Source organism: Myodes glareolus, chromosome 4, assembly GCF_982192425.1.
Source record: "Myodes glareolus chromosome 4, mMyoGla1.1, whole genome shotgun sequence".
In the NCBI taxonomy this organism is placed as follows: Eukaryota; Metazoa; Chordata; class Mammalia; order Rodentia; family Cricetidae; genus Myodes; species Myodes glareolus.
The window spans coordinates 34,823,614-34,840,664 of record NC_142029.1 but is presented as its reverse complement, the minus strand read 5'-3'; the positions used below and the strand labels follow the sequence as shown (position 1 = coordinate 34,840,664).

General features: G+C 40.3%; 1 protein-coding gene across 2 annotated transcripts in view; it reads right to left on the bottom strand.

Annotated features, from left to right (window-relative positions):
- Hmgcll1 (3-hydroxy-3-methylglutaryl-CoA lyase like 1) overlaps window positions 1-10,931 on the bottom strand; it is a 124,330-nt gene extending 113,399 nt beyond the window's left edge. The window contains exon 1 of one of the 2 annotated variants that reach the window (XM_085689399.2): window positions 10,568-10,931. In XM_085689399.2, the coding sequence (XP_085545525.2) occupies window positions 10,568-10,675 (108 nt within the window). In that variant the 5' untranslated portion in view covers window positions 10,676-10,931. The remainder of the gene's footprint in view (window positions 1-10,567) is intronic. The other variant, XM_048424054.3, reaches the window with a different exon arrangement.
- Window positions 10,932-17,051: the final 6,120 nt, after the last annotated feature.

Here is a 17,051-nt window from a genome sequence, read left to right as displayed (position 1 = left end):
ACTCACATGTTGGCAGGAACCACAGCTCTCTAAGTGGACATCCCACTGCACAGGAGGGAAATCACGCCTGGTACTGGAAACATAGCCAACTATACAAGGCAAGTGGGGTCATGGATCTTAGAAAAGAACCTACTACTACCACTTTACTAGACCAGTATAAGTCCTAACTATTCTAAAATGTATCCTTATACCACACATAGTGTAGCTCTCACCCCTCATTAAAGAAACTTCTCTTTCAGAAAACCCCAATTAGATATAATATGCAGATCAATAGATCATAGAGAACTCCATCCCAAAGAACACACCTTCAACACAACTCCTACATCTAAGAATCAGGAAATGTATCAGAAAGATTGTAAAAGATATAAGGCCAGGAAGTCTACTGCAAGGCTCCTAGAAATGACTACCTATACAAGTCTGCAACGATGATGATATCAATACACATGCTAAGGAAGAAGTGGGGGGGTCTCATAGGGTTTCTCTCCTACGAGATCTATAACTATAGACAAATAACTATAGGCAAAACATGCAACTAATGGCTGCTGAGAGGAGAACTAGCCCCTTCCAAGAAAGACCCCCTAAGAAATTAACCAACGCAAAGTGGTCAAACCTGAAATTATATACACATAAACAACAATGAAGCCAGCAGATTACACTTATATATTTCTACATCTTTACACAAACAAACAAACAAACAAACAAACACACATTAACAAAAAATGAGTTCAATTGGAAAGAGTGATGGAGTAACATGGTGGGGGTTAGACATGAAAAGGAAGGGGGAAATGATGCAGCTATAGCAATTATATTTTAAGCAAAATATATTTTAAAAAAGAAAGAATTCTCCATATTTCTTTTCACTAATTCTGCAGCTTATTCTGACCAGATATGCATTCTTCCCTACTCAAATTTTACATCACTCTCAAATCTACCACTTCCATAAGAACTGCTATTCCCATGTACTGGATTAAAACAAATTTACAGACTATCATTTTTAATGCAATTACAGGGGCTGGCTAAGTAGCTTAGGAATTTAGAGCATTTGCTTCTCTACAGAAGACCTGAGTTTGGCTCCCAGCATTCACAATGGGGCAGCTCACAACCATTTGTAACAAGATATCAGAGACCCTTGCTAGACTCTGCTGGTACTTGCGTTCATATGCATATACCACCACACAGACACAGACACAAATAATTACAATTAAATAAGTGTTAAAAATGTTTAATTGCAAGAAAGAATTGGAAAACAATGATATAAATAAAAAGCAGAAGAGAGGGGCTATATTTTAAAGGAACACCATGTTGCAGAATAAAAATGTAACCTTGGAGAGCTAGAGAAATCCATTAAATGGACTGGATGCTCTTCCAAAGGATCCAGGTTCAGTTCTCAGAATACTCACAACAGTTTGTAATTACAGTTTAAGGGAATTTCACACCTTCTTCTGGCTTCTGGGGGCGCCAAGCTTTTACTGTGACAGAAAACATAGGTTCAAAACAGACAAAGGCTGAGAACTAAGAAGGGGAAGTGGACACAAAGTTCCACCCATAACTAAGAAGCTATTCGCAATTTATGTCTGCTTTGAAAAAGAATATTAGTTTTCTCCAATGAAGTGTCACTGTGTGTATCAACCACACTCCAGGGTGGACCCCTGCCCAGGAGTAGGGTCTTCTTGGTTGATTTGGTGTGTGTGTGTGTGTGTGTGTGTGTGTGTGTGTGTGTGTGTGTGTATGTGTGTGTGTATGTGTGTGTGTGTGTGTATGAAAGAGAGAGAGAGGGAGGGAGGGAGAGAGAAAGACTGTAAAATTTGGTGGATAGGGAATTAGAGAGGATCTTGGAGGTATTTGGGAAGGGAAAAGAATATAAAATATAGTTATAAAAGAAAAAATAGTTCACAGCTTTGATCCCTCTATGACTATGGAGAAATGATAGAATAGCTTTTAAATTCCTTTTTTAATGCAGGGAATTAAAATTGGAGCTTTTCCATACTAGGCAAGGGGTCTCTACCACTGAGCTACACACAAGCCTTTTAAGTTTATCTATTGAATGTGTCTAATTACTTGATACTAACATACATTGTGAAATGGCAGATAAATTAAAATATAAACCACATAGATCTGAATAATTTTAAGAGTCTTGGTGTAGAACTATTTTCATGTAAAGTCTTATTTTGGAATACATGTTCTGAGAATAAGATTCACTAATCAATATTTCTATAAGAAAATATAAAATGAGTTATAAAAAGTTTCAATTTAACAAAGGAAATTTAAAAATTTGAAAACTAGAAACATTTTGAACAAATTCATCATACTATTCCCACACCATTGTTCACCAAACTCTCACTGTCCACCACCAAAGATCCCCAAAACAAACCTTTCTGAAAACAAGGGGTAATTTGGTGCCTAAGACAGTTAGAAGGCAAATGTGTATAAAGGTATTCTTTTTTACCTACATGTTTAAGTGTAGGACAATCAAATGTTTCCAGGGATTAAATTTTCTCAGCAAGGCAGCAACTTATCTCTCCTACCTAGACCGCTAATTGCCAGCCTGCTAGTAGGAAACCAGAATTCTAAAAGCTGCTTTTGCTCTTAGAACTTTAACCAGGCTTGACAAAAACTTCCAAATCCAGAATCCATTTAAAATGATCCAAGCATGTGTTCTGATTTTGTCTCTCCAACACCACATGTCACCTGCAAGTGACCCAAGACGTTTCTGGGTCCATGATGTCTGGCCTCCTGGTTGACTAGGAAAAATGAAAAAGAAACAAAACTAAAAGCTAAGTGAGTAACAGGGTGGAAAACGGAGAAGAAAGGGTCAGGGAAAGTTACAGCACAGAGTGAATAACCAGAAGAAAATCCAGGAGACTTGGAGGAACTTGAAGTTGGTGGGGGGAAAAACAAGATCACACAGCTCACAGCATAGGGGGAAGGAAGGATGTGAAAGCCAGCTGGAATCAGACAAAGCAAGGAATCCAGGAGCCAACAGAAATCCAAGGACGGACAGAAAGTATTGAAGATTGAAGGGAACTGGAAATTTATTGGAAACCGAGTTGTTTTTCCTTTTGTATCCAATGCAGTTCTATTCCAGACTGAATTCTACTCTCAACCTCCGAGAGGGCAGAAGGGAAGTCAAAATTCATAGCAGTCCTCTCCAACCTGCACCCCATGAGCAAGAGTCAAGAGCCAAGAAAAGACACTGAGAAGGAAGGATGATACTAGCCCAGGCTGACTACAGTTGGTAGACAGTGGTAGCCCCATCTAGCAAAGTGCTGACCAAGGCAGCGTGAAGGGAACACAAAGACAGCTGGCAGTCAACTGCATGCTCGAGCTTCCAGTATATTCAATAAACTCCACAAGTGATTCCTCTCATGACTACAACGGAAACAGTAGTAGAAACTCAATGTTCTGGAAGTGGAACTTCCTGAGTTCCCAACCTAACTCTGCTCTTTGCTAGCTGCTGGCTATGAGTAAGTTATTTAACCATTGTGTGCCTTACTGATGAATCTAATAAATTACTACTGTAACAATTTAATAAGCAATCAGGTGACACCTGGAATGTACTTAGCATCCAACAGCGGTAGCTATACAACCATAAAAAATGTGCTTGACACAGAAAGTCCATACAAAATAATATAGTTTGATTAAAGAAAATGAAGATATGTTGTAGAATATTATTTTAAGATGTGTTACATTTTTTATGCTGTGGAACATTTGTTTACTGATGCAAAGATATACTGCATTCTTTTATGTTGCATTTGTATAGCTCTATGAAGCTGTGATTCTTTGCCTGTCTAAAACACCTGCTTGGTCTAATAAAGAGCTGAATGGCCAACAGCAAGGCAGGGGATTAAGAAAATGTAGTACATTTACACTGTACTAAATTAAACTGTGTTAAAAATGTGGCAGTAGTAAAGCCCCCTCTAGGATCCATGACCTCACCAGTAACTGATAGTTGTCTAGGTTTACAGAAGAAGCACGAATTCCTTCCTATTGGGCAGGCTTGGAGTCTGATTAGATCCAAAATAATCACACAGAAACTGTATTAATTAAATCACTGCTTGACCCATTAGCTCTAGCTTCTTATTTGCTAATCTCTTACATATTAATTTAACCCATTTCTAATAATCTGTGCATCGCCACATGACAGTGGCTTACCGGCTGAAGTCCCCAGAGTCTGTCTCCAGCAGCTCTATGGCTTCTCTCTCTGACTCCGCCCTTCTTCCTCCCAGCATTCAGTTCAGTTTTTCCTACCTACCTAAGTTCTGCCCTATCAACAGGCTAAGGCAGTTTCTTTATTCATTAACCAACAAAAGCAACACATAGACAGAAGGACCTTCCACATCATTTACACAATGGAGTATTACTCATTGTTTTAAAAAAAATGACAATGACATCTTGAAATTTGCAGAAGTCACTGTGGCAGGAGCTTGCATCGCATCCACACTCAAGGACAGAGATAAACAAATGCATTCTCATAATTTGCTTGCTTGTGCTCAGTTCCATTTCCCCACTTATATAGCCCAGAATCCCCTTTCTAAGAAATGGTGCTGCCCACAGCAGGCTGGATCTTCCATAGCAATTAATTATATGAGACATACACACAGATTAACCCAATGTAGGAGATCCTTCATTAAGACTCTCTTCCCAGGCAATTCTAAGTTGTGTTAATGGGATAATTAAAACTAACCATCATACTGTCCAAGCATAAGGACAGAGTTCAGGTTCCTAGCACCGACATAAATGCCAGGCTGTGGGTATGAGGCTCTGTAATCCTATAATTCAGGAGGCAGAGACAGAGGACATCCAGATCCAGCTAACTAGCAAAAACAGCAGTAACAGTAAGTTTTAAGTTGAAGTGAAAGACCTGCCTCCATGTATAAGGTAGAGAGAGACAAAGAATGACACATCAACCTCTGGCCTCCAAATAAATGCACACACGCGCACATGTACCTGCATATACGTGGGCATACACACACCATAAATACATTGCACATACATACACACATAAAACTGTGAAAGCGAAAGTTATAAAATCCAATAATTAGACTGACACTAAAACAAAGTCTAAGAAGGAACTGGTGCAGAGGAATATAAGAAGACAGTGTACCTACTGAACATGGAAAGGAGAGAATAAAAAATACAGAAAGAAATGTGAAATATACACAAGTATCTAGTCACCAGAATCACTGCACACCACTAACTAGAAAAATGAAAATAGTTTCAATATATGTGATTGGAAATCAAAAAGAGAATGAAAGGTACATTATTATCAGACAAGAAATAAGACAAACAGCTGATATTACTTGTTAATCTTTTCATTGTAACTGCTAAGATATCTGCATTTTGTATGGCTTCTAGGTATTTAAATTATTTATTAATTTGAATTCTTTGTGTCTTAAGTGTTTATACTAAGAGTCACTTGTTTCTATTGTATTATATACACACATATGTTGAAAGAAGTAATCATTGCCTGCTTTTACACAAAATAAATAAATACATTGTTTGTGTGATACTGAGGACTGAACTCAGAGACCCATGCATGCTAGATTATCGCTCATTCTTTCCTGTTCTTAACCACTCTAACACTTTTTTTGTGAGAGCATTTCACTGAATTTCCCATCGTCTCACTTAGTTTCCTCCTTCCTCAGCCTCTCCAGTACTTGAGCAACCAAACTGCTGTTTTTCTTTTTAAGTTTTTTTTAAAAAAATTACATTTATTTATATGTTCATTTATTTATTTAATGTCTGTGGGCTGTGTGTGAGAGTATATATTTGAGTGAGTGTGTGTGTCTGTGTGGAAGTCAGAGGACAACTTGTAGGACTTGGCTCTTTTCTTATACCAGGTGGATCCCAGAATTAAACTAAGGTCATCAGGTTTGTTTGCAACTGCCTTTGCCCACTAAGCCATATCACAATCCTGCACACCCATGGGTTTTCAAAAAAGAGGAGACTGAAATGAATACTCCTGTTTAATGAAAATAATTCCAATGCAGGACTGGAAATGAATAAGAAGAAGAGAAAGGAAAATGCATGCAAAAATAAAAAATTAACAGTGACTGAGTAAACATATTTTCTAAATATCTCATGTGGAGAATAAACACATACAACAAGAAGTATCAAAAGCCATTTGACAGCAGTGGGTTAAGTGTTACAGCTTCAGTTTGCATGTTACAATACCAACCATATTATAGTTTAGTAAGTCAAGGTTAGATGCTGACATATTATGGTTAACATCTATGAACATATTTTTTAAAAACACATAACTGACATGTTAATTCCATGGAAAAATTTAAAATACATTATTCCAAAATAAAGCAAAAATGAAGAAATGAAAGGGAATAGTTAAGAAAGAACACAAAAGAAATAGAAATCAGTGAGGTTGTTTCTTCTTCTAAAAATTCATCTCCAGTCCTCTCAAGTTGTTTGGTAAGGATGCTAAAGCTACAGGGTTGCAAAAAATATGTATAGAGTTTAAATTACTCTTTCACCAAATTTAAGCAGAAATATCACATATAATTTAAAATAGAGATAGGTATTAAACTTTACTAGACTGATAGATTGATTTTTAAGAGGTTATCTCTAAATCATCAGGATGTTTTATATTTAATGTGTATAGAGAAATTTTATAGTGGAGGCAGGCTACTTTATGCACAAAGTCAAATAGTAAGATGCACAGCACACTGTGATACTTGGGGAAGGGAGAAATGGAGAAAGGCGGGAAACAACTTGGTTTCTAGCCTGTTGGTAGCTAGCATGGCATTCTTTCACATGTAGACGTTTCTATCAATCCCAATTGCAAGCAAGTAATGCATCCCCCAGCTCTGTTTATCATATCATCTAACAAATTCAACAGCAAATGCGTGGCAAAGTTCCTTATGGTTCATTTACAGTATTCAAATTTCATTTTCAACCTTTCTTCACTATCAAATCCTGACTGAGGTCTTTGTAATAAAAAGACAAGTCCCAAACATTAACAACAACCCCCCTCATACTGGTACTAAGATTCAAATGATAACATGTGCTTGGTATCACTAATTTTGAAATAATTTAACAGTTGTGTATTACAAACCAATGTGCGCATCATTGTTTTAGAAAGATTTTCCCAAGTAGGAGATGCATGACTTGTCCTCTGTACAGATGAGCAGGCCTTTATTTGCTTAACAAGTGCATACTGATCGTAAGAACTAACCAGACATTTTGTTAGGTATGGTAAGTCCAATTATGGGTTTTTTTTCTGGTTTTATTTGGTCTTAATATTAATGGCATAGAGTTATATTCCAAATAATCACCAAATCAATAGATAACCCATTTTATATACAATAGGTATATAATACAGTAAAATCAGTGGGAGGTGGTGGCACACACCTTTAATCCCAGCACTCGGGAGGCAGAGGCAGGCAGATCTTTGTGAGTTCGAGGCCAACCTGGTCTACAAGACAGTCTCCAACGCTACAGAGAAACTCTATCTCAAAAAAACAAATACAGTAAAATCATAGCCAAGACTAACAGGAAGAGTTCATGAGAATGTGACATTCACATTGAATGCTGAAGAGTGAATAACAGCCTATTGAGAAATATCTTCTAGTAGAGGGATGAAACAAGGAAATGGACCATGGTTTATAGACAGCAGAAAGAAGGATACTGTGGCAAAACAAATGGACAAGAACAAAGTGGATAGTTTAACATGAGGTGAATGAAGGACTGATGGAGGCTTCAGAGACCCAAGTCAATGTTTCGTTCATCAATTTCTGAAAATAATGGAATTCACAGATGGTTACAGAACAGGGCAATAGCATGATTTTACTTGAAATACAGAACTTCTTGACTATCTACACAGTGGGTAGGCGAGGAAACATGGAAAGTAACAAGGGGAAGGCAACAGTTTAGTCACTTGGAGGTCACAGAAAGCTATTTTAAAATTGAAGTGCTGATGAAGCTGGAAAATAGATACATTTGAAAGGATTTCAAGAATGAGGTTCCAGAACTCTGTAATGCTTTAAAAGTGATGGAAATGGAGGGCAAGGAACCTTCTACTTGGACCTTGTAGAACGAAACAAAGCAGATTCTTTGCAACAGGAAATCATGGGGGAAAAAAATCCATGTTTGGAAAGTGTTTTAGTAAGGGTTTTGGTGGTTATGATAAAACACCATGACCAAAATCAACTTGAGAATTTATTTTAGCTTACAGTCCATATCACAGTCCGTTACTGAAGGAAGTCAAGGCAGAAACCAAGAGAGGAACCAGAAGTCAGGAATTAATGCAGAGACAATGGACAATCACTGCTTTCTGACTTGATTTTCTTGGCTTGCTCAGACTACTTTCTTATAGCACCCAAGACCACCTGCTCAGGGGTGGCATTGCCTACAATGCTGAGCCATTCCACACCATTCATAAATCAAAAAGTAATGCACTACAGGCTTTTCCACAGGCCAACGGGGTGGGGGCATTTTCTTAAGTCAGGGTCCCTCTTCCCAGATGACCCCCAGAGTGTATGGAAATCCATCCAATGGCTTTGAAGGACTTGTGCATAGAACAAGGGTGATTTTCCAGAGAACTTGCCAGCACAGGAAGAGAGGACAAAAATGCAAGTTGGAGATGTTGAGGATCAATTTCTGTTGAGATAGCTAAGTGCAGACTGACACTTGGAAGAGAGAAGAAAATATAAAACCAAGAACTGGGATACAAATGATAACCAGGACTAGGAGAGGAGATACGCTATGAGACAGACCAGCATGATGGCCCAGGGAGGCAGAAGCTACTGAGCCTCGCCAGGACACAAGGATGAAAGAGCTGAACCAAAGAAGTGGTTTGCAAGGTGTAATTAAGGAACAAATGGGAGGGTCACAGGCGGAAGAGTTGGAAGGTGCTAAAATGTCTTAGAGAGTTTTCCAGAAAAGTACACGAGTCTGAAAGCCATGTCCTTTTAGTGCCTCATCAGTCACCCGAGCAATCTTCCTTTTCCCTGTTTCCTCATCTTAACAGATAAAGTAGAAACCATCACCCATTGTCCTGATGTTAGTCACCATCCACAGAGCCCACAGAATGTACATACGCACATCTATAAGGATCACCTAAGCAATAAAATCGTGCGATTTCATCCAAAAAAAAAAAAATGTTAGGGATTCTTGATTGTGTAAAGCAAACTGACTGTTAGAGAATGTTGGTAGCAACTAGGACGTTCACGCGAGACTACGTGGGAATTATTCGTGAGGACACGGGAGGAGATAGAGCATGACTTTCCACTTCGCCTCTGTCACCCCTGGGTTTCCATCGGGGGACCCTTATCAATTCTTTTTGCCTTTTGATTAATACATATTACTTGTAGAGAATAATGGATTTCGTCATGACACTTCCATGTGTGCGTCTTCTATACTGCAATCATACTTACTGCCTCGTTACCCTCATTAACCCTCCTGATCCTCTTCATTTCTCCCGATCTCTGCTTTCATTGTTTCTTTGTTTCATTGTTTCTCTTTCTCCCCCGCCCCTGGGGACAGGAAACATGCAGGGCTAATCTTTTCAGGCTCTGGCTCATTTGACGTGACATGGTGACTTTCTGTTGCAGGCACCTACCTGCAAATGACTTGATTTGGTTCTTTGTTCTGAATAATAGCCTGTTGTATACATACGCCATATCTTCTGCATTGTACCCATCCATCAGTTGATAGATACTGAACCGATTCTAGGACTCTTGTGCATAGCCCTGGCCGTATTCTAGTTGGTAAGACAGAAACTATCTATTAAGAAGCCCACAAATTCTTAGTCCTACTTGTGGATTCAAGGTTTCAATTTCACCTGTTGGAACCCTGGACTGAGACTGCGCAAAACAAAAACAAAAACAAAAAAAAACCCCTACTGTTAGAATAGTTGGTGCAGCATCTCATAACAAAACTAGACTAGCAAACTAAAATAACAGGAACTTCTTTGTTCACAAGGTGAACAGGCACCTATAATTAAAGAAGCTAATAGCTAAAACCTTGTGGAGTCCATGACTCATAATAGGCTTCAACAGTTAAAATGATTACAACTTTCAGGAAAATACAGGAAAAATTTTATTCTATAATGGTTTTATTCAAATTTGCAAGTTTGTTTGATTTTGTTAAAACACAAAGACATTAGAGATAGTCACCGCTCTGACCTGACAGGTGATTTTAATCATAGTGTGCCTTCCTAGTGAGTATTCGCTTCATTCCTTTTTCTAACCCACAAGATGACATGCTTATAGTCCGTTACACACTACAAGGTGGCACTGTCCTTGAAAGAACGCCTCTGGATTTAAATTACATTAGATAATGCATCCCCTCCAAGGGAAAACACACAGACGTGATCTCTGCCATAGGCCACCTGCAAATAGTCCGGAATAGGGAAATTGCTAGGCCTTAGGACTGGTCTACTGGTTCACGGCAGGAAGAATGAAACGCCTTTTCAGTTACAGAGCAGCACACTGACAACAGAGCTGCTGAAGGCAGGGTCCTGACATACAGAGGTGACACAAAGGGGATTAGGGTGAGGTTGATAGGGAAGAGGCTGTGTCAGGGGGTGGGGGCGCCCTAGGCCGCGAGGTGGTACCTGCGCGGGGTCCAGCGCCCCTGTCACTGACTCTCCGCTCCACAGATGCTCGCGGAGAAGCTGGTGGTAGCTGAGGCAGTGCTTCGCAGCAGATGGTAGATTCCCCATGGCGCAGCCTGGGTGCCGCCGGCGATGCTGGATCCCAAGGCCTGAGCCACAAACGCTTAGGAGCCGGGAGAGAGTCCCGCGGGTGCTCGCACGCACGGGGTCCGAGCTGCACTGCGGCGGCGCGGTTCCCGGGCAACGCCCAGGCAGGGGTGCAGCTGGCACCTGAGTCTCGGCCTGGAGACCCAGAACCCGGATGGGAACAGCAAAGTGAGACAGGGTGGCACATATCCATCCTCCCTCCCCGAACGTGGGGCTCTTGGGGTTGATTGTCTGCAGGTGCCCACCCACCTACTCATGCCTGAGTCAGAGCTGTGGGGGAAGACAGAGGCCTCTGAGAGGAAGGAGCACAGACATTCTTTCATTTCCAGCCACAAACCTGTAGGGTTGTCCCTCCGAATTCGTTTGATTTTGTTTTGTGTCAAAACTCTATTAAAAATTGCTGAGGCGCTTTGCATAAATCCTATAAAAGAGGATTCTAAATTAGGGGAGATGCTGTAGGTAGACAGCCCAAGAAGTTGTCAGTAAAGCCGATGGTGCAAGATAAATGTTAAAATGCTGAGTTCTTTTTGTTGGTTTACTTTCATTGACTTTAATGGTTCTCTGCTTCCACATCATGAGAGAGTCAGGAAGAGACCTCAGAGTGGTGGTCTGGCCACAAGTTCCTTACCAGCTCCCTGGGCCTGAAGAATTTAAAAAGAACTTTAAAAGAAATGGCACAGTAACCAAGGCCCTAAAAAGATAGATCCATTCAAACAAACAAACAAACAAAAAAACAGTTCTTAGGAGATTAGGGCTGAGGAGTTATATGGTAGCCTTAGGACCAGACAAGCCCCGCTTCATTCTGCTGACTTCACAAACGCCCTTGGACTGCAACACTGTGATATTCTTCAGTGTGGAGACTGGAGCCTGCAGTTAATAAGACACAGCGGGCGGGGAGTAGTCTTGGGCGGCGGAGTAGGGAGGTGTCTCTGCAGTCTCCCAGAGACTCAGCTAAGTGTCTTCGGCCAAGATGCTAGCTGACCATACTGTCTCCCCAGGTAGTAAGATCAGCGTGGACTGATGCACATGCTTGCACACATGATGGAGTGCACAAAGATCAACTTCTGGAGCATAATAGGAAGAGACTTCAAAGGGATTCACGATCCAGATCTGTTGGAGAATACTTTTATTAACTCTCTGAGAATTCCAAGAAGGCATTTGAACAGACTCACTCCATCTCCCCCTCAGCCACCCTTTCCACCAAGTTTAAGGTATCTCTTACCATTTTCCTTCCTCCATCAAGTCCGGTTTGTGTTGCGCAGCCATTCTTGTGAATGGGACCTGCCCTAGTGTGTGTTCGACTGAGTCTCCCTCTTCAGGGAGTTTCACATGCCAATAGCTCCTCAGCTACTGGTGGGATTTCATGCTCTCCTGTCCCTACACCAGGAATCTGTCCTTCTGGAGCCTGTGCTGGTCCGATGTATGCTCTTAGAGCTGTTATGAGTTCGTTTGTGCAATTGCCCTGTGGTACCCGAAAAACAGTATCCTTGATGTTATTCACTACTCCGGGATCTTACTATACACTGTCTCTTCTCTGAGCCCTGGGGCTCAGAGTGGGATATGGATGACCCATTTAGGACTGAGCACTCAATACCTTATTTTCTGCATGCAAGCCTTAAAAGGTCTAGAGAGCACAGAGCTTTGAGGCACACTTGTGTAGTTCGCTCTCCTCATTTGGCAGGTTAACTAGGAGTCCCGGCTCAGGAGAGAATGCTCCTTGGTTAAGGGTTTGTGCAGTTCTCACAGAGGACCAGAGCTCAGCATCCATGGAGGATGACTCACAACCACCTATGACCTCTAACCCCAGTGGATCTGACTCCTCTAGCATCAAGGGAACCCCTACGCATGTGCATATACACATGGGATTTTGTTGCTGTTGCTGTTGTTGTTGTTTTGCTTTGCTTTTCAATGAAAGGAAACAGAAAATACATTTATTTGAGTTAAAACTTATAAAAATAAGCTTGGATTCTAAGCCTAGTGTCGTACTGCTTAGGAAGGTAAGCTAGAAAGATGGCCATTAGTCTAAGACCAGCCTGGGTTACGTAACTAGCTCTAGACCATCTAGGTCCACAGAGAAAGACCCTTATCACACCACCAAAGAAACTTGGGCTTCCCAGGCTGATAGAAACACCGCTCAGCACTCACATAGATGTCTAAAGCCGTATCTTGAACTCTATTCTCTTGAGACCGCATATGACTAAACTTTTGCTTCAGTGTTTCAAATAATCTAAAAATAAAAAGGTATAAACACCCATTGGAAATTGAAATGAATTAAGCTTCCTGTTTTCTTCAGTGATTTTATTGATTTTAAGTAATGTCTCAAAGTACCTGTCTTTTCTTGAATCCTACCTATCTTTTGTGAATTTTTCTTGGCTCCTTTCTCTCTTTAAGGCTACTCTAACCACCACCCAAACCAATGTGCCTACAAATATTTCAGACATCTTCACACAATACTGGCCGTTTTCCTGCCCATGCATATTTGGAAGACAACGCCACAATTCAGTGGGAAAGGTTTTAGATCACCTCCGACTGGGGACCCTTCAAAGGACTGAGTGACCTGGGGCAAATGTTTTAGATTCTGATTTATTGTCTGTAAGGGGTGATCATGAAAATTCCTAGTGATTACAAATTTCAAATAAACTGCAATATGTAAAGTGTTCAGTAGACAGTCTCCAGCCCATGCAAAGTTTTCAGTAGACAGTCTCTAGCACATATAAAGTGTTCAATAGAAAGTCTCTAGCACATCCAAGGTATTCAGTAGACAGTCTTTAGCATATACAAAGTATTCAGTAGATAGACTCCAGCACACACAAAGCACATACTGTTGATTACATCTGCAACAATAGAAAAACATAATTCATATTTTTCATCCCCAGTTATATTTAAAATTTTGAGTTTTACAGTTCTTTATTGCAAGGACTATCCTGTGCATGATAAGATATTAACTTTTTTATCTTATCTTCATGGGTGTTTTGCTTGTATGACCATGTCTGCACCACAAGTGCGCAGAGCCAGTAGAAGTGAAAAGAGGGTATCGGTTCTTTTGGAACTGGTGTAAGAGTCAATTGTTAGCCACCGTGTGAGTGTGAGGAACAGAACTTGGGTCCTCTGCACAAGCAGCCAGGGCTCTTAATCATTGGGCCATCTCTCTAGCCCCACATGAAAAGAATTGACCCTACCCACTAACTATTAGCTGATATGTAAGACCACCATTCCTAATAGACAGCTGCTGGTTGGCTGCTGCTGCTGCTGATGCTGATAACAACAACGATGATGATGATGGTGATGATGATGGTGATAATCGTGATGATGACAACAATGATGATGGTGGTGATGACATTTGCTGAGCATTTATCACAGGTCACATACAATTCTAAGCACTTTCAAGGGGTGTTACCAATTGCACAAAGAAGACCCTATAATTCCCATTTTACTGATTAAACTGTCTTTAAGCCACTTGCAGCACAAACTGCTTAGTGAGAAAGTCGGAATTCAATGTCATTAGTTTAGCTTCAGTCCACGTCTTTTATCGGACGCTGATGCTGTCTTGCTGAAATCACACACCACCAAATATACAATATTTGAGGCATAACTTCTGTTCCATTATTTCAGGCATTTAAGCATTAGATGAGACTTATTAGAAATTTAAAACCTCTCAACATAAAGTAGCTGACTCCCCTCTCCACAAGTTGTTAAAATCGCAAAAGAAACCAGAACACTCAGGTAAAGGTCGAAGTATTAGGTGGGGTTAGAATCTTGGGCCCTCACTTCAACCATAAATATCAAAGACTGCTGTGCATCCTATTACATTACACCCATTATTAGAATATCAACAGGTCTTATCATTTTATCACCAATAGTTCAGAAGTAATCTTTACACTGTTAAATCCAGGATTCGTTCAATATATCACAGCACTTGTATCTTTTACTTAAATCTGTTCACGAATAGCATCAGAGGATCGAGGTATAGACCAGGGATAGCGGTATCTTAGCAGATGCGAGATCCTGGATGCAGTGCCCAGTACTACAGCCATCATTATCATCCAGCAAAAACTCAGCTTCTTTCCCCCTCTCTATATTAGCCACATAAGGAATCTTCATATTTCTATGCAAAATATCCAAATGTCCCCATTAGAATTGCTATACATTAGAAAAATGTGATTTTTCCCCTTTCATTCTAAAACTTTGTTTTAAATAGTTCCAGATTGACCACAGACAATTAAAAAGAATACTATCAAGTTATAGAATTTTAAAAATCTAATCAAAACCAAAATAGATGGAAAATAGCAATTATGGTAATCTATACTTAAATTATACTTATTAATTGATTTCCACATACAAATTTTCATGTGCTAACCCATGTAATCTTAGTGACAGCCACCTCACATAGGCTTCTCTAATACAGCCATTTTAGACATGGAAAATGGGAGTTACACCAACATCGACCAAAAGTGACCAAAGTGACCCATCTCTCCAGTGACTCAACTATCTATAGACTCAGTCTTGAGCAAAGTGATTTAACAGGTCAATGATTCAGCTGCCATATAGATCCACCCATGGCAGACGTCATCTATCCATCCATTGACTCGGCTGTCTATAGTCTCATTTATGACCAAAGCAATAGATCTATCCAGTGATTCAGATGTCTATAAGTCCAGTTATTTGGCACCAATGCTTTGCTGGTTTCAACTTACATTGACTGCCTTTCTAACAGGCTGGAGGAATTACTACCAGATACCATATCCCTCATCATTTGATAGATAGACTAATTAGAACATGTGCCTCATTCACAGCAGAAAAAATTCATTTATCTATTTAAACTATACCATCTATAAAATTCTTGACAGCATAGGTAGATTCTTTATTAATAAATTAATTAATGGTTAAAGATAATCTTAAAGTCAATAATTCTAAAATATCACTCGCACACTTAACTTCCGTTCCTCCTGTTGCCCTCATTCTTGATGGAGGAGGGTTATCTGTCTATTGTGTTATTTTCATTGGTCAATAAAGAGACTGCCTTGGCCCCTTGATAGGACAGAAAATTAGGTAGGCGGAGCTAACAGAACAAAATGCTGGGAAGAGGGCTATGAGCCAGAAGCCATGGAGCCAGCCACCAGGTCAGACATGCTGAATCTTTTCCGGTAAGCCACCACCTCGTGGTGCTACAGATTATTAGAAATGGGTTAATATCAAGATATGAGAGTTAGTCAGTACTAACTCTCTAGAGATAATGGGCCAGGCAGTGTTTAAAAGAATACAATTTGTGTGTTGTTATTTTCGGGGCTAAGCTAGCCGTGCGGGAGCCGGGTGAGGCGAAAAGCAGGCCTGCCCGAAGCTCCTCACTACACATTCTTTTACTTTTTAAAAGAGTTATCTATTTTTATTTCATGTATATGAGAGTTTTGCCTGTATAGACGTAAGTGCATTATGTATGTGTCTGGTACTTACGGAGCACAAACAAAGAAGTGGGATCCCCTAGAACAGGCCATGTGAGTGCAGAAAACAAAATTCTGCTCCTCTGTGAGATCAACAAGTATATTTTTAAGCACAAAACTACCTCTCCAGACCTCTCCCCACCTCTATATTGCCTTGAACCACAATGGGAAGATGGGCAGTTGAAGGGACATGGGAAAGAAAGGATCTGTGGAAAGGATGCTTAAAAGAAGTCCCACACTAGCTCAGAATTGAGAAACAGATGGTTATTTATTTAGGGGTAAACTCACAAATCAGAATCCTCTGCTTGAACGGAGAACAGAAACTGAATCCAGCAACTGGAACAGAAAGGCCGGACGCAAGCTCTGCATCAGCATATATAAGATGCCACGCCCCAGTGGGCGAGTAACCACTTGATGTAAGACTTCCTACAGCAAGGATCCATCCAAGTCTGATGGAAACCTCTTTCCAGCTGCGAAGATCAATTATAATCCCAGAAGAGCTAACATTTGCTTGAGGCCCTTCTCCTTTCTCATGTCCAGACCTGTAATTGACTGAGAATCTTTCTATCAGATTTTCCTATTAGAACTGCCCGGTATAGGAAAAGGTCCAGTCCAAAGGCCTTATGACTTCAGTGACTCTGAGTTTTACTCAGATTATAACCTCATCCAAGGCTTCTCCGGAGTCATCCCATAATTTCATCAACCAAACAAACAGAGAAGTGGACAAATTGAAATGTTTCTTAGCAACCCTTTGAGAAATCATTGATACCATTTGAAAGGCACAATGGTATGTAGGGTTATGCTAAGGCACATAAATGTGGCTCTGCCTTGGGAAGCCCACACCAACACTTGAGCGCGTCATTTTCTTTCTCTGAGCATCTCTCTTTCTTTTAATCTCT